Source organism: Neophocaena asiaeorientalis, unplaced genomic scaffold (assembly GCF_003031525.2).
Source record: "Neophocaena asiaeorientalis asiaeorientalis breed wild unplaced genomic scaffold, Neophocaena_asiaeorientalis_V1.1 scaffold70, whole genome shotgun sequence".
Classification (NCBI taxonomy): Eukaryota; Metazoa; Chordata; class Mammalia; order Artiodactyla; family Phocoenidae; genus Neophocaena; species Neophocaena asiaeorientalis.
Genome location: NW_020175410.1, coordinates 13179653 through 13202247, shown reverse-complemented (window position 1 = coordinate 13202247; position 22595 = coordinate 13179653). Strand labels below are relative to the sequence as shown.

The window sequence follows — 22595 nt, the reverse complement described above, 5'->3', positions numbered from 1 at the left end:
TATCAATGGACACATTATCCAGACAGACTATCAATAAAGAAACACTGGTCTTAACACTCTAGGAGAGATGGACTTTATATATACATATATATAACATTTCATCTTATAGCAGCAGAATACACATTCCTTTCAAGTGCACATAAAACATTATCAAGGACAGATCACATGCCATGCCACAAAACAAGTCTCCATAAATTTAAGAAGACTGAAATCATGTCAATCATCTTGTTGACTACAACATTCTGAAACTAGAAATCAACTACAAGACAAAAACTGCAGAAACACAAACAGGTGGTAGGTAAAGAATATGCTCCTAAACATCCAATGGATCACTGAAGAAATCAAAGAGGAAATAAAAAATACCTGGAGACAAATTAAAATGGAAACTCAACAATCCAAAATCTATGAGATGCAGCAAATGCAGTTCTAAGAGGGAAGTTTATAGAATACAAGCCTACATCAGGAAACAAGGAAAGTCTCAAATGAACAACATGACCTTAGACCTAAAGGAACTAGAAAAAGAACAAACAAAACCCAAAGTTAATAGAAGGAAAAAATCATTAAGATCAGAGCAGAAATAAATGAAATAGAGACTAAAAAAGCAATAGAAAAGATCAATAAAGCTAGGAGCTGGTTCTTTGAAAAGATAAACAAAATAGATAAACCTTTAGCCAGACTCATCAAGAATAAAAGATAAGTCAAATATATAAAATCAGAATGAAAAAGGAGAAGTTACAACCAACAGCACAGAAATATAAAAGATCATAAGAGATTACTACATTTATATGCCAATAAAATGAACAACCTAGAAGAAATGTATAAAGTCCTAGAAACATACCACATAAGAGATTACTACAATTATATGCCAATAAAACGAAGAACCTAGAAGAAATATATAAATTCCTAGAAACATACCATCTCCCAAGACTGAATCAGGAAGAAATGAAAAAATATGGACAGATTGATTACCAGTAATAAAATTGAATCAGTAATAAAAAAACCCTCACAACAAAAGCCCAGGACCAGATGGCTTCACAGGTGACTTCTATCAAACATTTAGAGAAGAGTTAATGCCTATCTTTCTCAAACTCTTCCAAAAACTTGATGAGGAAGGAGTGCTTCTGAATTATGAGGCTAGCATCACCCTGATAACAAATCAGGCAGATACCACAACAAAAGAAAAACTACAGGCCCATATTACCAAGGAACATAGATGCAAAAATCCTCAACAAAATATTAGCAAAGCAAATCCACTAATATATTGAAAGGACCATACACCACGATCAAGTGGGATTTATCCCAGTGATGAAAGAATGGTTCAATATCTGTAAATCAATCAATGTGATAGACCACATTAACAAATTTAAGAATAAAAATGATATGATCAACTCAATACATTCAGAAAAAGCTTTAGACAATTGATTTATGATAAAAACTCTCAACATAGTGGGTATAGAGGGAACATACCTCAACATAATAAAAGCCATATATGACAAACCTACAGTCAACATCATACTCAGTAATGAAAAGCTGAAAACATTTCCTCTAAGATCAGGAACAAGACAAGGATGCCCACTCTTGCTACTTTTATTCAACATAGTATTGGAAGTCCTAGTGACAGCAGTTAGACAAGAAAAAGAAATAAAATGCATCCAAATTGGATAGGAAGAAGTAAAACTGTCCTTGTTTGCAGATAACATAATACTACATATAGAAGATCCTAAAATGCCACCAAAAAACTGTTAGAACTAATAAATGAATTCAGTAAAGTTGCAGGATATAAAATTAATATACAGAAATCTGTTGTGTTTCTATACACTAACAATGAACTATCAGAAAGAGAAATTAGGAAAACAATCCCATTTACAATTGCATCAAAAATAATAAATACCTAGGAATAAATCTGAGGTAAAAGACCTGTACACTGGAAACTATATGACACTGATAAAACAAAAACAGATGGAAAGATATATTGTGGTCATATATTGAAAGAATTAATATTTTTAAAATAACCATACTACCCAAGGCAATATACAGATTCAATGCGATCCCTATCAAAATACCAATGGCATTTTCCACAAAACTAGAACAAATAATTCTAAAATTTGTGTGGAACCATGAAAGACCCTGAATAGCCAAAACAATCTTGAGAAAGAAGAACAAACCTGGAGGTATCATGCTCCCTGATTTCAAACTATACTACAAAGCTACAGTAATCAAAACAGTATGGTACTGGCAAAGAAATAGACATATAGATGAATGGAACAGAGAGAACCCATGCTTATATGGCAAATTAATCTACAACAAAGGAAACAAGAATATACAATGGGGAAAAGATAGCCTCTTCAATAAATGGTGTTGGGAAAACTAGACAGCTCCATGCAAAAGAATAAAATTGGACTACTTTCTCACACCATATATAAAAATAAATTTGAAATGTTTTAAAGACTTATATGAAAGACCTGAAACCATAAAACTCCTAGAAGAAAGCATAGGCAATACTCTGTTTGACCTCAGTCTTAGTAATATTTTTTTGGATATGCCTCCTCAGGCAAGTGCAACAAAAGCAAAAATAAACAAATGAGAATCAAATTAAAACACTTTTGTACAGTGAAGGAAATCATCAATAAAACAAAAAGTCTGCCTACTAAATACGAGAAGATATTTGCAAATGACATATATGATAAGGGGTTAATATCCAAAATATACAAAGAACTCATACAACTCAATATCAAAAAACAAGCAACCCAAATAAAAAATAGCAGAGGACCTTAAAAGACATTTTCCCAAAGACATACAGATGGCTAACAGACATATGAAAAGATGCTCAACATCACTAATCATCAGGCAAATGCAAATCAAAGCCACAATGAGATAACACCTCACACCAATTAGGACAGTTATTATGAAGAAGAAATAACAAGTGTTGAAGAGGATGTGGAGAAAAGGGAACCCTTGTACACTACTGGTGGGAATGTAAATTGGTACACACACTGTGGAAAACAGTATGGAGGTTCCTTAAAAAATTAAAAATAGAATTACCATATTATCTAGCAATTCCACTTCTGGGTATTTTCCCAAAGAAAAAAAAAACACTAATTTGAAAAGATAATCACCCCTATGTTCATTGCAGCATTATATTCAATAGCCAAGACATGGAAGCAACCTAAGTGTCCATCAATAGATAAATGTATAAAGATGATATGGTATGTACATACATACACCTACGCACAATGGACTATTACTCAGCCACAAAAATGAATGAAAGCTTGCCATTTGGGACAACATGGATAGACCTAGAGGGTACTATGCTAAGTGAAATAAGTCAGAGAAGGACAAATGCCATAATATTTCACTTACATGTGGAATCTATAAAACAAAACAAATGAACAAAAATAAGAAAACAGAAACAGAGTCATATATGCAGAGAACAAATGGGTGTTGCCATATGGGAGAGGGGTGGGAGGATGAGTGAAATAGGTTAGGAAGATTAAGAGGTACAAACTTCCAGTTACAAAATAAATGTGTTGGGCATGAAATGCGTAGTGTGGGGAATATAGTCAATAATATCAATGGTAATATCTTTGCTGACTAGATTTACAGTGGTGATCATTTCGTAATGTATAGAAATATTGAATCACTATGTTGTGTACCAGGAACTAATTATACTTCAAAAACAAACTAATAGAAAAAGAGATAAGATTTCTGGTTACCAGAGGAGATGGGTAAAGTGGCTTGAAGGTGGTCAAAAGGTACAAACTTCCAGTTATAAGATAAATAAGTACTAGGGATGTGATGTACAACATGATTAATATAATTAACATTGTTGTATGTTATATATGAAAGATGTTTAGAGAGTAAATCCTGAGAGTTTTCATCACAAGGAAAAAATATTGTTTTCTTTTTCTTTTATTTTGTATCTACATGAGATGATGGATGTCACTAAACTCATTGTGCTCATCATTTCATGACGCATGTAAGTCAAATCATTACGCTGTATACCTTAAACTTATATGACATATAAGATATGTCAGTTATATCTTAATAAGCTGGAAGAAAGAAATTAAAAAGTCAGAAAAATAATCAGGGAGAAGGCTAAATATGGGTAGAAGAGGAAAGAAGGTGAAGCCATGGAGTAAAGTTAGTGCCTAAAATAACTTTTCAATTCTATATACTTGACTAGAATTGGCCTGAAAATTTCGTTCTGAGCTTCTTAGCAACCCCATAAAAAATGGAAACATAATTTGTTACATGATTGGTCAAACCCACATATATTTATGAACTGTAGGGTTAACTGTAGGGCTTGTTAGCTTTACTAAAGGAAGTTGAGGAGCAGGCCTTTAATCTAAACTGTATTTCCCCCAACTCTTTGTATTACCTTGTTCCTTACTTTGGGGGAAATCAGACGTAAACCCAGGATTTTTAGGAAGAAATAAGAAAGCTGTCATAATTTCAAGTACTTCCTGTAGTAGTCTGTCTTCATCTCTGTCACTGTCTCTGTCTGTCTGTCTGTCTCTTATACATATAATTTGACATTAATATCTGAGAAGTTATCAGGGAATTTTATTTTCTGGCAACTCCTTAGAGTAGATGGTGGAAGGGATCTTTGATTAATGTAAAGTACATCTTTAAATTTTCATTATATGTTCTTTCTGAAGATGCTCCTAACGCCTTGGGGGATTTCATCAATAAAAGTGCCTCTAGTTTTCCACTGCATGCATCTTTTATGGAATGTTATGACTCCTTCCTCAACTAATATAAAGCAGACTCTGTCACAGCAATGAACAGTCTAGGCTTAAAATATTTTTAGGTTTAAAATACTATTTTTGGAGTATATTTCAATTTTCTAATTGAGAAGTAGATTCTTTCCTAGTCAATAAAATGCTGCTATAGAGAGTAATAATACTATAAATAACAGATATTGTACTTACCCAGATTTTTCTTGCCAAGTTCTTCTACAGAAACGAGGGAAAAACCATGTATTTCGGTGCAGGAAACAAACATCTGTGTTCTTCTTCCTACTATGTTAGAGAAAAATACTTTTTTCACTCCAGTTTTTATGACAGTTTCTCCTCTGCTTCCACTTCAATCTGAACTCTAATCAGCTCAGAAAGGACAGTGTTTCTCAGTAATGGGTGTGCCGAAACTGGAAGGTGGGGGAGGAGGAAGCCTGCAGAATTGATTTCAGTTTCGCTTTCCTAGATATGACTTTTCTCTCTGAAATGATTTTTTTTTTTTTTTTGGTAAGCCATTATTCTTCCACCGTCTGGTGTGATTGGTTAGAAGCCAAAGGTTTAAAATCTGTTTTTGCCTGAGAGTTTTGAGGGCTGCAGAGAGCCCAGAACTTGGGTAGGGAAGAGCTTATGTTGGCATTTCACTGGCTTTCCTGGGTGGACTGTCCATCCATCTCTGTTTTCCTAAAGATAATGTAAAGGAATGGCTTTCGGGGACTTTTTGGAGCTCCCTATAAATGCTAAATTCCTCTGGGTTAGTTCTGCAGGGCAGACCAGGGTGGGACCCCTAGTGGCCACATTGCAGGGATTTTCTTTTCTAATGTCAGCCTCAGGGACAGGCACAGAACAGCCTGAGTGAGAGTGAAGAAAATAGTGAGCATTTAAAAAATTGATATCAAGTATTAAAATTTATTGTGTGTGCTCAGTTAGCATTTGGTTTCCACATTCCACTGTTGATTCACACTGGCTTCATATGTTTTATAAACATTTATTGGGCACATACTATGTACCAGGCACTATTCCAAGTGCTTTACATTAATTTATTTACTCTTCACAACAATCCTCTGAGGTAGATGCTATTATTATTTCCATTTTACAGCTAAAGAAACTGAGATGCAGAGATGTTAAATAATCTCTCTCTCTCCCCCCACCTCCCTCCTTCTCTTTCTCCAATATGTACTACTGGTTCTGTTTCTCTGGAGAACCCTAATACAAACAGGTTATAAAAATTAACTTCTCTGCTGTCTCAGAGCAGTCTTATTCCCCTAGCTTATCTCATTGCTCACATTCCCTGTGTGAGGCCAGGTTCCAGATCTTCAGCATGAGCAACCTTTCTCTTCTATCCTGTGTCGCCCTCCTCACGCTGCCTCTCTGACCACCCAGACAGTGCTTTTCCATTTCTTTATTAGACTATTTCCCCCTTAAGGAGGGGAATTTTAACCTAGTTGTCCCCTCCCTTGAAACTGTAATACTACAGATATGCTGTATATCTGTTTATGTATATCTGTGCTTTATACATAAAAAAGAGCATTATATGCCTGCCATTAGGGAATTGCAACTTAAAACAATGAGATACCGGGCTTCCCTGGTGGCGCAGTGGCTGAGAGTCCGCCTGCCGATTCAGGGAACACGGGTTCGTGCCCCGGTCCGGGAAGATCCCACATGCTGCGGAGCGGCTGGGCCCGTGAGCCATGGCCGCTGAGCCTGTGCGTCCGGAGCCTGTGCTCCGCAACGGGAGAGGTCACAGCAGCGAGAGGCCCGCGTACCGCAAAAAAACAATGAGATACCAATACACACCCATCAGAATGGCCAAAATCCAGAACACTGACTCCATCAAGGGCTGGTGAGGATATGGAGCAACAGAAACTCTCATTTATTGCTGGGGGGGGAAATGCAAAATGGTACAGCCACTTTCGAAGACAGTTTGGTGGTTTCTTATAAAACTAAACCTACTCTTACCGTATGATCTGGCAATCACACTCCTTGATATTTACCCAAAGGAGTTGAAAATTAATGTCCACACCAAAAACCTGCACACAGAAGCTTATAGCAGCTTTATTCATAAATGCCAAAGCTTGGAAGCAACTAAGATGTTCTTCAGTAGGTGAATGGATAAATAAACTGGTATATCCAGACAATGGAATCTTTATTCAGTGCCGAAAAGAATTGAGCTGTCAAGCCATAAAAAGATGTGGAGGAATATTAAATGCATATTGCTTAGTGAAAGAAGTCAATCTGAAAAGGCTACATACTATATGATTCCAACTATATGATATTCTGGGAAAGGCAAAACTTTGGAGATAGCAAAAGGATCAGTGGTTGCCAGGAGTTAGGGAGGAGGTAAGAATGAACTGGTGGGGCATAGAGGATTTTTAAGACAATGAAATTATTCTGTATGACACTATAATGGTGGATGCCATTATATATGTATTTGCCAAAACCCATAGAAGATACAACACCAAGGGTGAACTATAATGTGAACTATGGAGTTTGGGTGATGATGTGTTAGTGTAGGTTCATCAATTGTAACAAATGTGCTACTCTGGTGAGGGATGTTGATAGTGAGGGAGATTAACTTTGAACACTCTGAAAATATATACCCTCTCCCCCAGAGGGTATATGGGAAATCTCTGTACCTTCCTCTCAATTTTGCTATGAACTTAAAACTGCTCTAAAAAAATAAAGTCTATTTTAAAGAAAGGTTTTTTGTTTTTTTGCTTCTAAGAACAAATTTTTACTCCCTTGGAGGTGATAGTGTCCCAGTTGAGAATGCATGATCTAGACTTGCATATATTGTTTGCCTGGATTCCTCATTACTTCACCCACCATGTTGGTTCAGTCCTGCTATTGCATACGAACTTCTTGGGCCAACTGTTTCCTGAAACGGTCCTATGGAAAGGGGAAACCAGTCATGCCTTTCCACCTGAGGGGATGGATTCTGCTGGTGAATTCTGATGTTGCCTAGCTCCCCCTCTCCTCCTGTGCTCTAGGATCTCAGTCTGGTTCTTCACCCATCAGCCCTCTCCTTCAAGTAAGCCTCTGAATAATCCTGGGATGTGGGCTGTCTCACTAGAGGACACATCCTATATTTGAGAGGAATTCTCTGGTGAAGATCAGGGGAAGTTCCTTCTCTTTTCCAGGCCTTCTTTTAAACTCTCTTGTTTAAATTATTTCAATAATCCAAAGAGTGAGGATCCCTTTCTTAAGAGAAGAGTGTTCAAAGTTAAGCTCCCTGGATACTATCTGATCAATGTTTCTCTTTCAACTCATTTGGGGGTCCTTATGCTCTAATAAAATTATTATAATGTAGCAAGCACAGAAAAATGTGTCATGATCTAGAAATACTCTGTAGAATATCTCATGCTTTCATTCCATTCTCCTTTTTTATAAAATTTCTCCTAGGAACAGAACCAGCAAAAGTTTTACATTTGATCATGTTCCCCTTTCTCTCAGATGAAGGAAGTATTGCAACATTATAATACCAAGAAGCCTCTTAGTCCATGAGACAGGATTTTTGCAAGTGTCCGGAGCACATTTCCCTTGTTGTTATTGATTCAGAGTAATTAGGACTGAGTCTTTTTTTTTTTTTTGGTTGTTATTATTGTTCATTTTTAAGAAAGTAATATTTACAGTATATTTTTCTAGTTAAAAAGCTAATATGTGTTCAATTAAAAACATCAGAAACAACTAGAAAAAAGAAGAAAAACAAGCTCTACCTGAATCCCATCCCCCATTCATTGTTATGAACATTTTTGGTATACAATCTCTCGGTCCTTTATAGATAATCTCTCAGATAAATATTTGCCCAATAGTAGAAGCATATGCCTTATAATGTTTTGTTCTTCTACTTAGCAAAATATAGCTTCTGTTTCCCCACATCATGAAATAGACTTTTATGGCATAATTTTTTTGGAAAATTTTAAATACAAAGTAAACAGGACAGCATAATGAATCCTCATGTAGTCATCACTCAGCTTCAAAGCTATTAGCTTTCTGCTATTCTCTCTTTTTTACATTCTGCTACTCTTGAGGTAAAACTGGAGTGCACATACATTAAATGTAAAATTTTGAAAAACCACCCCAATCTAGATATAGGACATTTCTGTTACCCCATGTCCCTTCTCAGTTACTCCTAACCTCCTCCAGAGGAAACCACTCTGCTGATTTTTTTTTTCACTATAGATTAGCTTTACCTGATCCAAGTGTTGATATACTGGAATCATATAGAATATACTCTTCTGTGACTGGCTTCTTTTATTCAACATAATGTCATTGAGATTGGTCTAAATGTTGCATGTATCCATAGTTTGTTTCTTTTTATTGCTGAATAGTATTCTGTTTTATTAACATACCACACTTATCTAATGTCCTTAAATAGACATTTGAGTTATTTCCATTTTTGGCAATCACACAGAAAGCTGTTATGACTATTTCTGTACAAGTCTTGTACAGACATATATCTTCATTTCTCTTAGGTAAATAACCTTGGCAAGGAATTGCTGGATCAAATAGGTGCGTGTTTAACTTTATGAAAAACTGTTAAGCCTTTGTCCAAACTGGTACCAGAAGCAATACTCTTTAAGGCATGGTGAGTCTTTGTATCAGGCGACTCTATCAGTCAAACTGAAATAAGGAACTGGTGTAATCTCACCTGGCAAATTTAGGAATAAAGAAATAATGATACTTGGCACAACCATATCAAAAGTCTAAGGCTGCCAGACATCACAATTTTACCCCACGACACCTGTGAGTACAAGGGCTTTAGTTTAATTGGTACCCATAATATCTGGCCTGATGTTAGAACTGTCTAATATGTTCTCACCATCTTAGGAGTGGTCAGATGTGGCACTCATTAGTCAATGTTTATATGTTTACAATAGCTGTAATGAACATCATTTCAGGACTTCCAAGATGAGCCAGCAAAGCGAATCTGCTTTACACATATTGAGCAGGCAGATGGAAATTTAACACAATTGGTTGAAAGAACAAAGTAAAGTGACGTTATAAGGGTCACATATGGATATTGTATCCTACTAGGCAGTTCTTGCTCCTTTGCACACAATGGATATCTTTTAAATAACCGCAGACCACATGGATATTTCCTATTAACTCTCTAACTATTACTAATTTTTTCTTTCTGGATGGACTTATAAATTGTATGCCATGACTCATTTGAATGCTACTTTCCACTTTTCTAAGACTGTAAGAACAAATTGAATCTTCCTGTGGCTATTTATACCCAATACACATCTTCAGTCTTTTGGACACATGAAGCTCCTTGAAGAGCTGACTCCATTCAGAAACTGGCTTATATTCTATGAGCAATAGATAACGCATTGCCACCTGTCCACCTGGAAGGCCCAATTTTCCCACAGGGACTAGGCATGTTTGGACAACAGAGTCTCCATAAATGTTAAAATGTTAAAAAAAAAATTGGTTAAACTCAGAGCATATAGGTATGCTTTATTTACCGAAGGGTTACTCAGCTTTAAGCAGAGACCTTTGATCTTTGATGTCTGTTAAAAAATTTCTTCCTGGGAATTCCCTGGAGGTCCAGTGGTTAGGACTCGGTGCTTTCACTGCCAGGACCTGGGTTCCATCTCTGGTCAGGGAACTAAGATCCCGCAAGCCATGTGGTGCAGCCAAAAAAAATTTTTTTCTTGCCTCTTGTTACATATCTCTTTGCTAAGAGTCTTTTTGGTAACTTAAAATACTATTTACATGATTTAAAATTCCACATTGGGCGTGCATTTCTTATTATAGGTATTTCCAAACTAATATACCAGTTATCCCTTCAGAGTGATACCAAGCTTACTGTAAGTTTTTCTCTAATCCAGTCTCTTTGTTTATCTAGTCATGTGTTTTGCAGAAACATTGGAAGTATTGTTAATATTGGAAAATAGAATGATTGTTCCCTAAAGGATTTGCTGATCCGAAGGGCCTGTATTTATCCATCCTTCAGGAAGTGTTGTAACATGGCTTCACAGTGCTCAGTAGAAGCCAACCATGTTTAAAGATATTCTGGCTCTTAGATAACTCATGCATATTTGATATTCAGGAATGATATTTATTTTCTCAAATAAAAATGAAAAATTTAAATGGTTTGAAGAAACATTCTGGGGTATATTTGTTTTTTCATTTTATACTTAATTTAGGTATGAGTAATGAACTAAAAAAACCCTATGGGTTTGTTTTATGTTTTTTCATCCAGTTGTTCATTTCCCTGTTTCCAATGTGATAATTAGTTTTCCAACTACTTGGAAAATATTGTTTTTATTTAAAATCATATAAACTGATGTACTGCAACATATCTACATGTGAAGATGAGTATTGGAAAAGGGGTAAACAATACAGTTTGAGAAAACAAATGTTGTATGTTTAGGGGAAAGGGCTTGAACTAGAGTGTCAGTGAATAACTTTCTTTAACCAAAGACTGAAATGGAGTGACAAGGACAGCTATTATTTAAATTCAAGAAGGCCTCAGCAAACTTGGTAAAACACACCCATCTTAGATCAATAAAGCAATATTCATTTAGTGCTTCATAAAAATAAATTGCCTTTCATGACTGAATAAACAAAATGTGGTATATCCATATAATGGAATTTGTTTGACAGTAAAAAGAAATGAAATCATCATAATACAACATGGGTGAACCTTGAAAACATTATGCAAAGTGAAAGAAGCCATTTACAAATAAACACATATTGTGTGATTCCATTTATATGAAGTGTCCAAAATAAGCAACTCCATAGAGAAAGAGAGTAGATTAGTGGTTGCCAGGGGCTGGAGGATGGGGTAAATGGTGATTGACTGCTAATGGGTACAGGAATTCTTCTGGGGTGATGAGAGTGTTCTAAGATTGATTGTGCACAACTCTGTGGATACACCAAAAACCACTGAATTGTATAACTTTATGGTATGTGAATTATCTCAATAAATTTGCCTCCTAATAAGAACTTACCAAGTGCCAGATATGTAACTTATGCTACCCAATTTAATCCTCATCAGACACCTGCAAACAAAGTTTATTATCATTTGACAAATGAGAAAACAGGGTTCTAACTTACCTGTGTACGCTCACTTTATGGATGACTGGCACAGGTGGGCTTGCATTGTAAGCCTATTTTCTAAGTATAAGCTTCTTCCACTGGCTGTCTTGGTTCACCCTGTTTCAGAGTTCTATACTCCAGGTCCTCAGTGAGCTCGACTCACAGGGTCTCTGCGTTATCCTCTGCCGTTTGAACTGCTCTGGTTGTCCTAGGCAAACGGACTTTCCTCTGGAGATGCTCTTATCGTTCTCCACAGACTTGCTCTGCCCAGGTCCGAGGCACTATCTTCTCTTAGCCAGAGTCTTCTCTCAGTAAGCTACCCACCGGCTCCAATGGGCGCCCCAAAGACTGTAAAGAGAAGCTCTAGGTTTTCTCTCCTGTTTGAGCCAGTGATTGCAGCAATTGCCCCCGAGCTCAGCATTCTACAAAAAACAGCATATGAAGGACTTCCGGCTTACCGGCTATTATTATGCTTGCCCAGAGACATTGTACGTGCGTACGCGCACGTGCCCACGGGCACGCGCATGTGCCCGTGTGTAACATGGAGATGGTGGGAGGGCTTGTCTTTGCGCCATCTCACAGGGGAACAGGTTCCTTCTTGCTTTCTCCTTTATTGTTTCAATTCTCCGAGGAATTCTATCCAGGGAGATGAAATAGGGTGACTGACATCTGTTCTCGGCAAGGCTTTTTTTTTTTTTGCGGTATGCAGGCCTCTCACTGTTGTGGCCTCTCCCGTTGCGGAGCACAGGCTCCGGACGCGCAGGCTCAGCGGCCGTGGCTCACGGGCCCAGCCGCTCCGCAGCATGTGGGATCTTCCCGGGCCGGGGCACGAACCCGTGTCCCCTACATCGGCAGGCGGAGTCTCAACCACTGTGTCACCAGGGAAGCCCAAGCCTGTCTTTTTATCTCTACCTTATCTCAAAGGTTCCCCCATTATTCAAAGATGAAGACCCTTTATAACATTAAAAAATTTCTCAGCTGCCACTCCTATGATGGGAGCTGAGAAGATATATAATGATCTGAAGCTACTATACATTTGGTAACCCCTTCAGATGAATTTTGTACTCTGTCAATTACATGAGCAATTTATGTGGTCTCTGATCTATGTTCGGTTTGGAGCTATGTATTTAATTCAAGGTGAGAATGATTTGAGCAAAAAGGTTATAATGCTTTGACATAACTCCTTGGCCCATCAGTGTCTTCAACCTTTTTTTCAGTGATCGTTTGTTAATATTTATATAGAACTTTAATATAGTTCACTGTTCTGAGGCTTACCAAGTCCTTTCATGAACATTACCTGATCAGATTTATGTTCTGGAGTGTTGGCATATTTTTTAACATGAGGGACCTTTATGTTTGGCAAGAAGCTGCATAGTGTAAGTAAAGGGGGAGGAGTTGTGATCAGGAAAACTATGTCATAATTAAATTATGTGTCCTCTCAGCCAACCTGTTTTCCCATTCATTGTGCGTATAGGGGAATTGGACCAGAACCAGTGCTGTTCGTTGTTTGTTTTGTTTCTTCAAAAGAAATGCACATGAAACTTCTGTGTCTAAATGGGTAAAGGTGGAATTGCTCTGGTTGGAACTGGGGGAAGAACTACACTTTACCTTCTTTATTCTGTTCTGGGAAAATTTTGAACCCTAGAGGTCTCCTTATGAGTACTTACTTTCAGGATCCATTCCCTAAGGACTTTTACTTTCTCCATTTGTGGGGTGAGAAGGAAGGATCAAACTAGCAGCTTTCAGGGTGAGAACCAGTGCCCACCCCCATCTTTAGGAGGCTGGGCCTTGGCAGCATGCAGGTAGTCATACCTCCAGGGAAGGATGCTCGAAGTCCTGGCTGGAGCTCAGCAGGCTTATGCCCTGCTCTAATGTTCTTCGGGACTGAAACTACAAACCTAGCTACTTTCATTTTCTGGAACTATATTTAACTACATTAAAATTATGTAATTCTTCTCATAGTCTCTGTACAAGCTAATTGTGAAGGAAAGCCTTAAATAAAATGTTGATTAAACTTTGGAGGGTTTCATCTTTAACTAGATGTAAACTTTTGATATCATCTTGAGTTACATAGGACAGAATTTTGCATAGCTGCATGTGGTCACAATTTTCTACACAGTTTCATATGCTTGAATTCCTGATCTTCTGAACTACATTTTACTTAGGTCTTCTAGCTTCATCTCCAGAGCCTTCCACCATCAGAAACATTCTGCACCTTGCTTGCTGGAAGATTTCTTTTTTTGAAGAACTCTGCAGTCAGCACAAGTGGCATCTGGCGATATGTATATGAAAGCACTGAGATTTCTCATTCCTTTTAGAACCATTTTGCTAGAAATGGCTTATGTACACTTGGAAGTATATTCATTTCCAAAGTTCTGCTTTAGTTTTTAGAATTAGATTTTAAAGATAGCTTTCAAAGAAAGTTGATGAAACAGATATATTTAATGATTAGAAACTTACCAGAGCTTTTCTGAAAACTTCTACTTTTCATATCAGCAACTTGAAATAGTTCTTCAAGAGGTTCTTTAATCTCCAGCAGTTAGATGAGTTGCATTTTCTTGTGAATTTTCAGGAGTCACATCCCGGAAAGCATCTATGAGGAAGTAGATATGTGAGAAGAATAGACCTGGTCATTTCCTAGTTTTACCTGAGGGTATATTTGTTGAGAATCTACTACATTAAAAAAAAAAAGATATCACAGCAAAATTAAAATGTAGTTGATTGGACTGTTGCTTAGAAATTGTTTACAGGACAGATTTTCCCCTTAACTTTCTACTATAAAATTTTCGAACATAGAAGATTTAAAAGAACATCCTTCAGCTAGATGGCACCTCTTCCTATATTCCTAAATACTGATACTTTTTTTTTTTTTTTTTGCGGTACGCTGAACCCGTGTCCCCTGCATCGGCAGGCGGACTCTCAACCACTGCGCCACCAGGGAAGCCAATACTGATACTTTTAATAAAAAAAATAAACATTCAAAATATGTTGCAGGCATACTTTCTCTTTCTCTTCTCCCACATTCTACATTCAATGTGGAGAAACTCCTATAGGTTGCTTCAAAACAAGCATCTGATTACCAGCTACCACTTCCCACCAGCTGGTCCAAGTCCCCATGTCTCTCTCCTGAATTATAGGAGTGGCTGTCTCACAAGTTTCCCTCTTGCTGTTATTGATCCCTTCGGGAGCTTCTCAAAATAGCAGCTAGAGTGATCCTTTCAAATGTAAATAACATACCAATATTCGGTTCACTCCTTCCAGTGGCTTTCCGTTTGACTTGGAGTGAAAGCTGAGCTCCTTATTAGGAACTACAAGGCCTCATATGACCTGGCACCCTGTTACCCCTCTGATATAACATCTTAGTTTTATTTTTCCTCTCTCTAAATCTGGTACAGCTCCCTGGCTGCCTTGTTGCTCCTCACATGTGGCACCTGCTCCTGCTTCCAGCACTATACTTGTTTCCTCTCCCTGGAATGTCCTTAGACACCTGCAGGGTTCACTCCTTCATTTCCTTCAGGTCTTTTATCAAGTGCCACCTTCTCACGGAGGCACTGCTCTGCCAGCCTACTGAAAACTATCCCATCTCCCAAGGTCTCCTATCCCTCACCTGGCTTTTAAAAAAATCTAGTTAAGACTTACCACAATCAACTATTCCATTCCATATATTTTAACGTGTTTGCCTTGTTTATTTTCTGCCCCACCCATTATTCTGTGTGATTCATGAGGACAAACATTTTTGTGTGTTTTGTTCACTTATTTTACAGTGCTTAACACATAGTAGCTTCTTAACAAAAATTTGTCGAATAAATAACATATTTTCTTAGAGTAGTAAAAGATAATGAATTTTTGAAAACCCTTGAGTTAGCAGTGTCTGTGGGTCAAGGGATTTTGCTCATTTCACTAGGTCAATTATTTTATGTGGCTTGAATCCCAGACTGAAATCTGGGGAACTTTCTTTTCTGTGCTGCCTGTTAGGCCAGAACTAACTCTAGCTTCAATCATCTAGTCACAAAAGATTGAAACAAAGCTACAGTAATCAAGACTGTATGGTACTGGCCCCAAAACACAAATATAGATCAATGGAACAGGATAGAAAGCCCAGAGATAAACCCACACACATATGGTCACCTTATCTTTGATAAAGGAGGTAAGAATATACAATGGAGAAAAGACAGCCTCTTCAATAAGTGGAGCTGGGAAAACTGGACAGCTACATATAAAAGAATGAAATTAGAACACTTCCTAATACCATACACAAAAATACTCAAAATTGATTAAAGACTTAAATGTAAGTCTAGACACTATAAAACTCTTAGAGGAAAACATAGGCAGAACACTCTGTGACATAAATCACAGCAAGATCTTTCTTGACCCACCTCCTAGAGTAATGGAAATAAAAATCAAAAATAACAAATGGAACCTAATGAAACTTAAAAGCTTTTGCACAGCAAAGGAAATCATAAAAAAAGACAAAAAGACAGCCCTCAGAATGGCAGAAAATATTTGCAAATGAAGCAACTGACAAAGGATTAATCTCCAAAATATACAAGCAGCACATGCAGCTCAGTATGAAAAAAACAAACAACCCAATCCAAAAATAGATGGAAGACCTAAATACACATTTCTCCAAAGAAGACATACAGATGGCCAACAAAGACATGAAAAGATGCTGAACATCGCTGATCATTAGAGAAATGCAAATCAAAACCACAGTGAGGTATCACCTCATACTGGTCAGAATGGCCATCATCAAGAAACATACAAACAATAAATGCTGGAGAGGGTGAGGAGATAAGGGAACCCTCCTGCACTGTTGGTAGGAATGTAAATTGATACAGCCACTATGGAGAACAGTATGGAGGTTCCTTAAAAAACTAAAAATAAAACCATTGTATGACCCAGCAATCCCACTCCTGGGCATATACCCTGAGAAAACCATAATTCAAAAAGAGACATGTACCACAATGTTCATTGCAGCACTATTTACGATAGCCAGGATGTGGAAGCAACCTAAGTGTCCATCAACAGATGAATGGATAAAGAACATGTGGCACATATATACAAAGGAATATTACTCAGCCATAAAAAGGAACGAAATTGAGTTATTTTTAATGAGGTGGTTGGACCTAGAGTTTGTCATACAGAGTGAAGTAAGTCAGAAAGAGAAAAACAAATACCGTATGCTAACGCACATATATGGAATCTATAAAAACGGTACGGATGAACCCAGTGGCAGGGCAGGAATAAAGATGCAGGCTTATTGAATGGACTTGAGGACACGGGGGGAAGGGGAAGCTGGGATGAAACGAGAGGGTGGCATTGACATATATACACTACCAAATGTAAAATGGATTGCTAGTGGGAAGCAGCCGCATAGCACAGGGAGATCAGCTCCATGCTTTGTGACGACCTACAGGGGTGGATTAGGGAGGATGGGAGGAAGGCTCAAGAGGGTGGGGATATGGGGATATATGTATACTTATAGCTGATTCACTTTGTTGTACAACAAAAACTAACACAACATTGTAAAGCAAATATACTCCAATAAAGATATAAAAAAAAAAAGGAAAAATAAGTTTTTATCAAAAGGAAAAGAAAATGAATACATTTCCTCCCCCAGTCCTTCTAGGTACCCCAGTTCCATAATAGCCCATATCAGTTTTCTGCTCTGTCATTCTCAGTCCCCAAATGAAGCCATTTGTCATACCAGGTTTTCCCCGGCATGGGTTCCTTTTTCCTCTAGGTCCTCAGCACCTCTGCTCTTTTAATCTCCTGCCTCTGCTCTGGGAAGCTGATCTCCAGGTGAGGGGCCTGCCCCTTTCCACTGACACACTCTGTTTAGGTCTGATGCAATACCTTCTCTTAGCCAGAGTCTTCTTTCAGTAATTTAACCATCCCCCTCTCTCTGCATATCCTAAAGACTGAGAGGACAGACTCCAGATATTCTCTTTTGGTTTAACCAGTGACTACAAAATTCCAATAGGGCCCAACCTTCTGGAAATGAAGCAGCGCATCAAGAATTTCCCTCTGCAGTCTGCCCCTTATTCTTACAGCTCTTTGGCCTCATACCACCAGTGACTGTGTGCTGTGTCTAACGTAGGGGATGTTGCAAAGGGAACTTTGTGCCATCTGACAGGTGACAGTTTTCTGTTACTTCGTTTTGTTCTGATTCTGCCAATAGATACCAGGGAAATAGAAATATTCTTCTCAAATAAGGTCACTGACATTTATTCCTCAAGTATGGAGTCTTTTCTTCTGTTAAATGGAAACATCAGGAATACCTGGTCTCAATATTATATACTAAACTTCAATAATATCCTTGGACTGATTATAATGTCAAGAGTTGCTCAACTCCCCTCTCCCCACATGATAGCTGTTGTGAACATATAAAGATTTGAACATATTCTATCAGTAATGCTTTTTAAAATATATTTATTTATCTATTTATTTATTTTGGACTGTGTTGGGTCTTTGCTGCTGTGCGTGGGCTTCTCATTGCAGTGGCTTCTCTTGTTGTGGAGCACGGGCTCTTGGTGCACGGGCTTCAGTAGGTGTGGCACGTGGGCTCAGTAGTTGTGGCTCGCGGGCTCTAGAGCACAGGCTCAGTAGTTGTGGCACATGGGTTTAGTTGCTCCACGGCATGTGGGATCTTCCCGGACCAGGAATCGAACTCATGTCCCTTGAATTGGCAGGAGATTCTTAACCACTGCACTGCCAGGGAAGTCCTATCAGGAATGCTTTTAAACTAGTTTATACTTTATTAATTTTAAGAGCATATGTATATATATTATTGGAGATAAATAAAGATTAAAATGACTGGGTTGGACAAATTTTGAGAATGCCTTGATATAACTCTTGGCTTCCTAAGGGCCCTCATCTTCCTGTTTTGAAATAATCACGAACACAAATCTTCTTATTAGTAGTAACTAATTATTGGCAAAGGAGCTATAGGATGCCATTCTCAAGTGACTCCTCCAGTTTTCTCTCTTGAGGTATTAAACAAGAAGTAACAAATCAGCAGAGCTCTTAGGGACAAGTACTCTTAGGGGTAAGTCCACCCACCCTCATCTCAGGGGCATCCTCAGTAGCACCCCAGATATCCATGCCCTGAGGAGTTGTTCTGCTCCACAGGACTTAGAGCTGATAGTGGGGAGAGACAATTCAGAATCCTGGCTCTTGCCCAGGAAGGCTACACACACACTCCTCTGATGGTCTGATGAACTGAAACCACACATAAGCCAAGTTAGGTTTTATTTTCCTGAGGATAAGTTTTTATTTTAATTTTTAAACCAGATTGCTGTATGACATGGATGTTAAGGAAGCACTTACATTGAAAAATAGCCTCTGGAGGACATTATCTTTGATTACATGTAAAACTTCTAGTAACATCTCAAGTTCTGGAAGACAGAATTTTGCATAATTGCACACAACCACAGGTTCCTTTACAATCTTTTATGCTTAACTTCCTGAACTTCTTTGCATTGTTTCTGTATCGTTTTTCCCACTGCCCTACATGACCAGAAACACTCTCGCCACCTTATGTATATACTTAATGATCCATTTCTTTGCAGAAGAGCATTTACAAAGTTAGCTTCAGTTAGATATACTGATGTGTATTTAACCCATTGAAATTTCTAATTACTTTCATTAGTTTTACAAGTAATTGGCTTATGCACAAACACATGATTTATTATAAAAAGAAGTACAGCTGGAGTTTATGAAAATAGCTGTCTCCTCATAAGCATAAAAAATAAAAGCGTAATGATTCAGAAACTTACCCGGATTTTTCTGAAAACTTCCTCTTCTTATGTCGGAAACTTGAAATAGTTGGTTTTTAATCTTTGCTTTCTTATTCCTCTTCTAATGGGTAGGAGATGTATGATTGTAAGGATCCTTTTTAAAAAATAAGCCTTTAAGTTGTGAAGTTTTCTGGTCTCCTGATGCCCTGCCCCTGTGCTGATGCAGAATGAGGAAGTAGAAATGCGAACAGTTTCAGTTTTGCTTCAGAATGTATTTATCTAGGTTTATAAAATATTAAATATATTTATAATATATGTAAATATATTTTAATGGTTATAAAATATTAACAGATTAACATCACAAAAAATTACCAATAAAGTTGAACCATTGCTGAGAAACTATTCACCAGAGTTTCAAGTTATAAGAGTTAAGAAATCAAGGTGAAAAAACACCTATAGAAAAAAACACTGGGAAAATATTAAAAACTCAGTGTGATCCAAGTGCCTGTTATGGACTGAATTGCACCCTGCCCCCAAATTCACATGTTGAAGCCCTAACCCTTGGTATCTCAGAATGTGGCTGTATTTGGAGATAATGTCTTTAAAGAGTTAATTAAGTTAAAATGAGGTCACTAGGGTGGACCCTAATCCAGATATGACTAGTTTCCTCGTAAGAAGAGATTGGTGCTTGCATGCTCTCTCTCTCTCTCTCTTTCACACACACACACACACACACACACACACACACAAGACTGGGTGAAGACACAGGGAGAAGACAGCCATCTATAAATCAAGAAGAAGGCCTCAAAAGAAACCAACTCTGCCAAATCCTTGATCTTGGACTTCTAGCCTCTGTAAGCAAATAAATTTCTGATTTTTCAGCCACCTAGTCTGTGGTACTTTATTATGGCAGCTCCAGCAAACTAATACTTCTGTGTGCTGGGTCGTCATTAATTTCATTATTTTTTGAAAATTAAAACATTAGTTTTTTCATTATGAACATGACTAAAATTCATTTTCAAACTTAAGAAATACAGAATATGGAAAGAAGTGGGGAGAACTATATTATCCAAATGCAATCTCTATCTTCCACTGTAGTTTCTTCTATTCATACATTAAAAAATATATAAATTTAATATTTGGGAAATTTTACCAAACCTTGAAACACATAACTTCAAATAGGTAGTGAACAGTGCCTGGTAAAAGCTGAATTACGTTTTATTTCTTGAATTAATATGATATGAACATCAAAATTCAGGACCACTGGAATATGCCAACTTTTGTTTTGGGGTTGTGTGTACAGTTTTTGTTAATTTTTTTTTTTAAAGAATCTGCTGGTGGAAGAAAATGCTTTGTTCTGCTTTGAAGTTCTGAAATTGTTCAGGTGTATCGTGGTGCATAGATTACAAAGAATAATGCTAGTTAAATGCCAAAGAATTATTTTTACTCATTTATATGAAATGCACAAATTTTGGGGGAGTGATAGTGACAGTGGTGCCTCCTACTACCTTATGTAAAACACTTGAACATTCTCATCAATATTGCCATCAGCTGTTTAATACTCCCAGTTTATTTTCTCAGTCTGTTTACTTAAAATTGTATGGAATGATATAATTAATAAGCAATAAAATCTGAATCACACACACACACACAATCTTGGTTAGCTCGTTAAGAAACAAAATTCTCTAAGAATGTTTTGAACACTTTTTCATTATTAAATGAAGATAATTTTTATAGCTGTTAGAGGTGCTGTAATGTCTACTGATACTCCCAGTTGTTTTACCAAACTGGCTGGCTGTTCTAAAAGCCAAGTGAGGCGTGGGTCTTCAGAATGTGCACGCTCCTGTGTACTACAACATTCTAAAGATGAACAATTCACGCCAGTAAGACTCTTGCTACAGTTTTTGTCAAATTCATCATTTTTCAGAGTCTTTCGTTCTTATTTCAGTTTGTCTCCCTCTCTCAATAAGCAGTTTCCTAGATTCTCCACTTCCCACCCCCCGAAAATTTTGACCTCCATCACTCTCACCTGATGACAACTCTTCCTACCTAATGAACAAAATTGAAGGTATCAGGTGGGCTTTCTCACATGCTCCATTCTCCGGATCCCTAAACCCACGTGCACCCCTACATTCCTCTCCTCTCTGTACCTAATAGAGCAGTTCTCAACTCAGACTCCACAATAACACCATCTGGGGAGTTTTCAGAAAAAGCAGATGATGGGACTTCCCTGGTGGCACAGTGGTTAAAACTCTGCGCTCCCAATGCAGGGGGCCTGGGTTCCATCCCCGGTCAGGGAACTAAATCCCACATGCATGCCGAAACTAAGAGTTCACATGCCATAACTAAGGAGCCTTCCTGCCGCAACTAAGGAGCCCGCCAGCTGCAACTAAGACCTGGCGCAACCAAAAAAAAAAAAAAAAAAGAAACACTTAAATAAAAAGGCAGATGATGCCCAGGACTGCTATTGGGCAATCATATATCTCTAGGGATAGGGCCAAATATCAATAAATTTTTAAAAGCTTCCTAAGCAGTTCTAATATGTAGACAGGGCAAGAATGTCTGGAATAAAATGAACTCTTCCTCTTCCCCTTACCTTTTTATTTCTCTTCCATTTTCAAACAATTACGTCCTAAAATCATTACATATGCAGAGAAAGGTAGGTGTCTGTGGTGGGAGAGTGGGGAAGTCAGGGCCCAGGAAGGTGGCCCTTCAGAGAGGTGACCTGGGGTGAGGAGTCAGAACCTGGACAGTGTGAAGGGAGTATCCATCTGCAAGAGTGAGCCAGTGCTGGGAATAAGAGCCTGAAGGAGGCGTGGAGGGTGTACAGGGGCAGCCTGATGTGGGTGTCAGAGCCCAAGCACAGGGAGCAAAGTGTCTAAATGGAGAGTTGGCCTGGTGTGGGATATCAGAGGTCAAGCAGAAAAGACAATGTTCTTCTGGGAGAAGATCCTAAAATGAAGAATGTCAAAAATTGCACTGAGCAAAGTTAAACAGGCAAGGAAAACTTTATTCAAGACTATGGTAATAGAGGGGAGATAGACTGAACTCAACTCAGCTGAAGTAAAACATG

The 22595-nt window shown here is 37.9% G+C and overlaps 1 protein-coding gene across 7 annotated transcripts in view; it reads right to left on the bottom strand.

Moving 5' to 3' along the window:
* Positions 1–19733, bottom strand: part of LOC112414529 (sterile alpha motif domain-containing protein 9-like) — a 36825-nt gene extending 17092 nt beyond the window's left edge. For 2 of the 7 annotated variants that reach the window (XM_024767033.1, XM_024767030.1), the window contains exons 1-5: positions 19562–19733; positions 19113–19180; positions 14244–14376; positions 11802–12131; positions 4932–5021 (exon numbers count right to left, since the gene is read on the bottom strand). Coding sequence is in view for 3 of the 7 variants with exons in the window: in XM_024767030.1 (XP_024622798.1) it covers positions 4932–5004 (73 nt within the window). In the remaining 4 variants the exon portion in view is untranslated. Of the gene's footprint in view, positions 1–4931; positions 5071–11801; positions 12132–14243; positions 14377–19112; positions 19181–19561 lie in introns of those variants that run through there. The other 5 variants (XM_024767034.1, XM_024767031.1, XM_024767029.1 and 2 more) reach the window with 4 other exon arrangements.
* Between the last annotated feature and the right edge of the window lie 2862 nt (positions 19734–22595).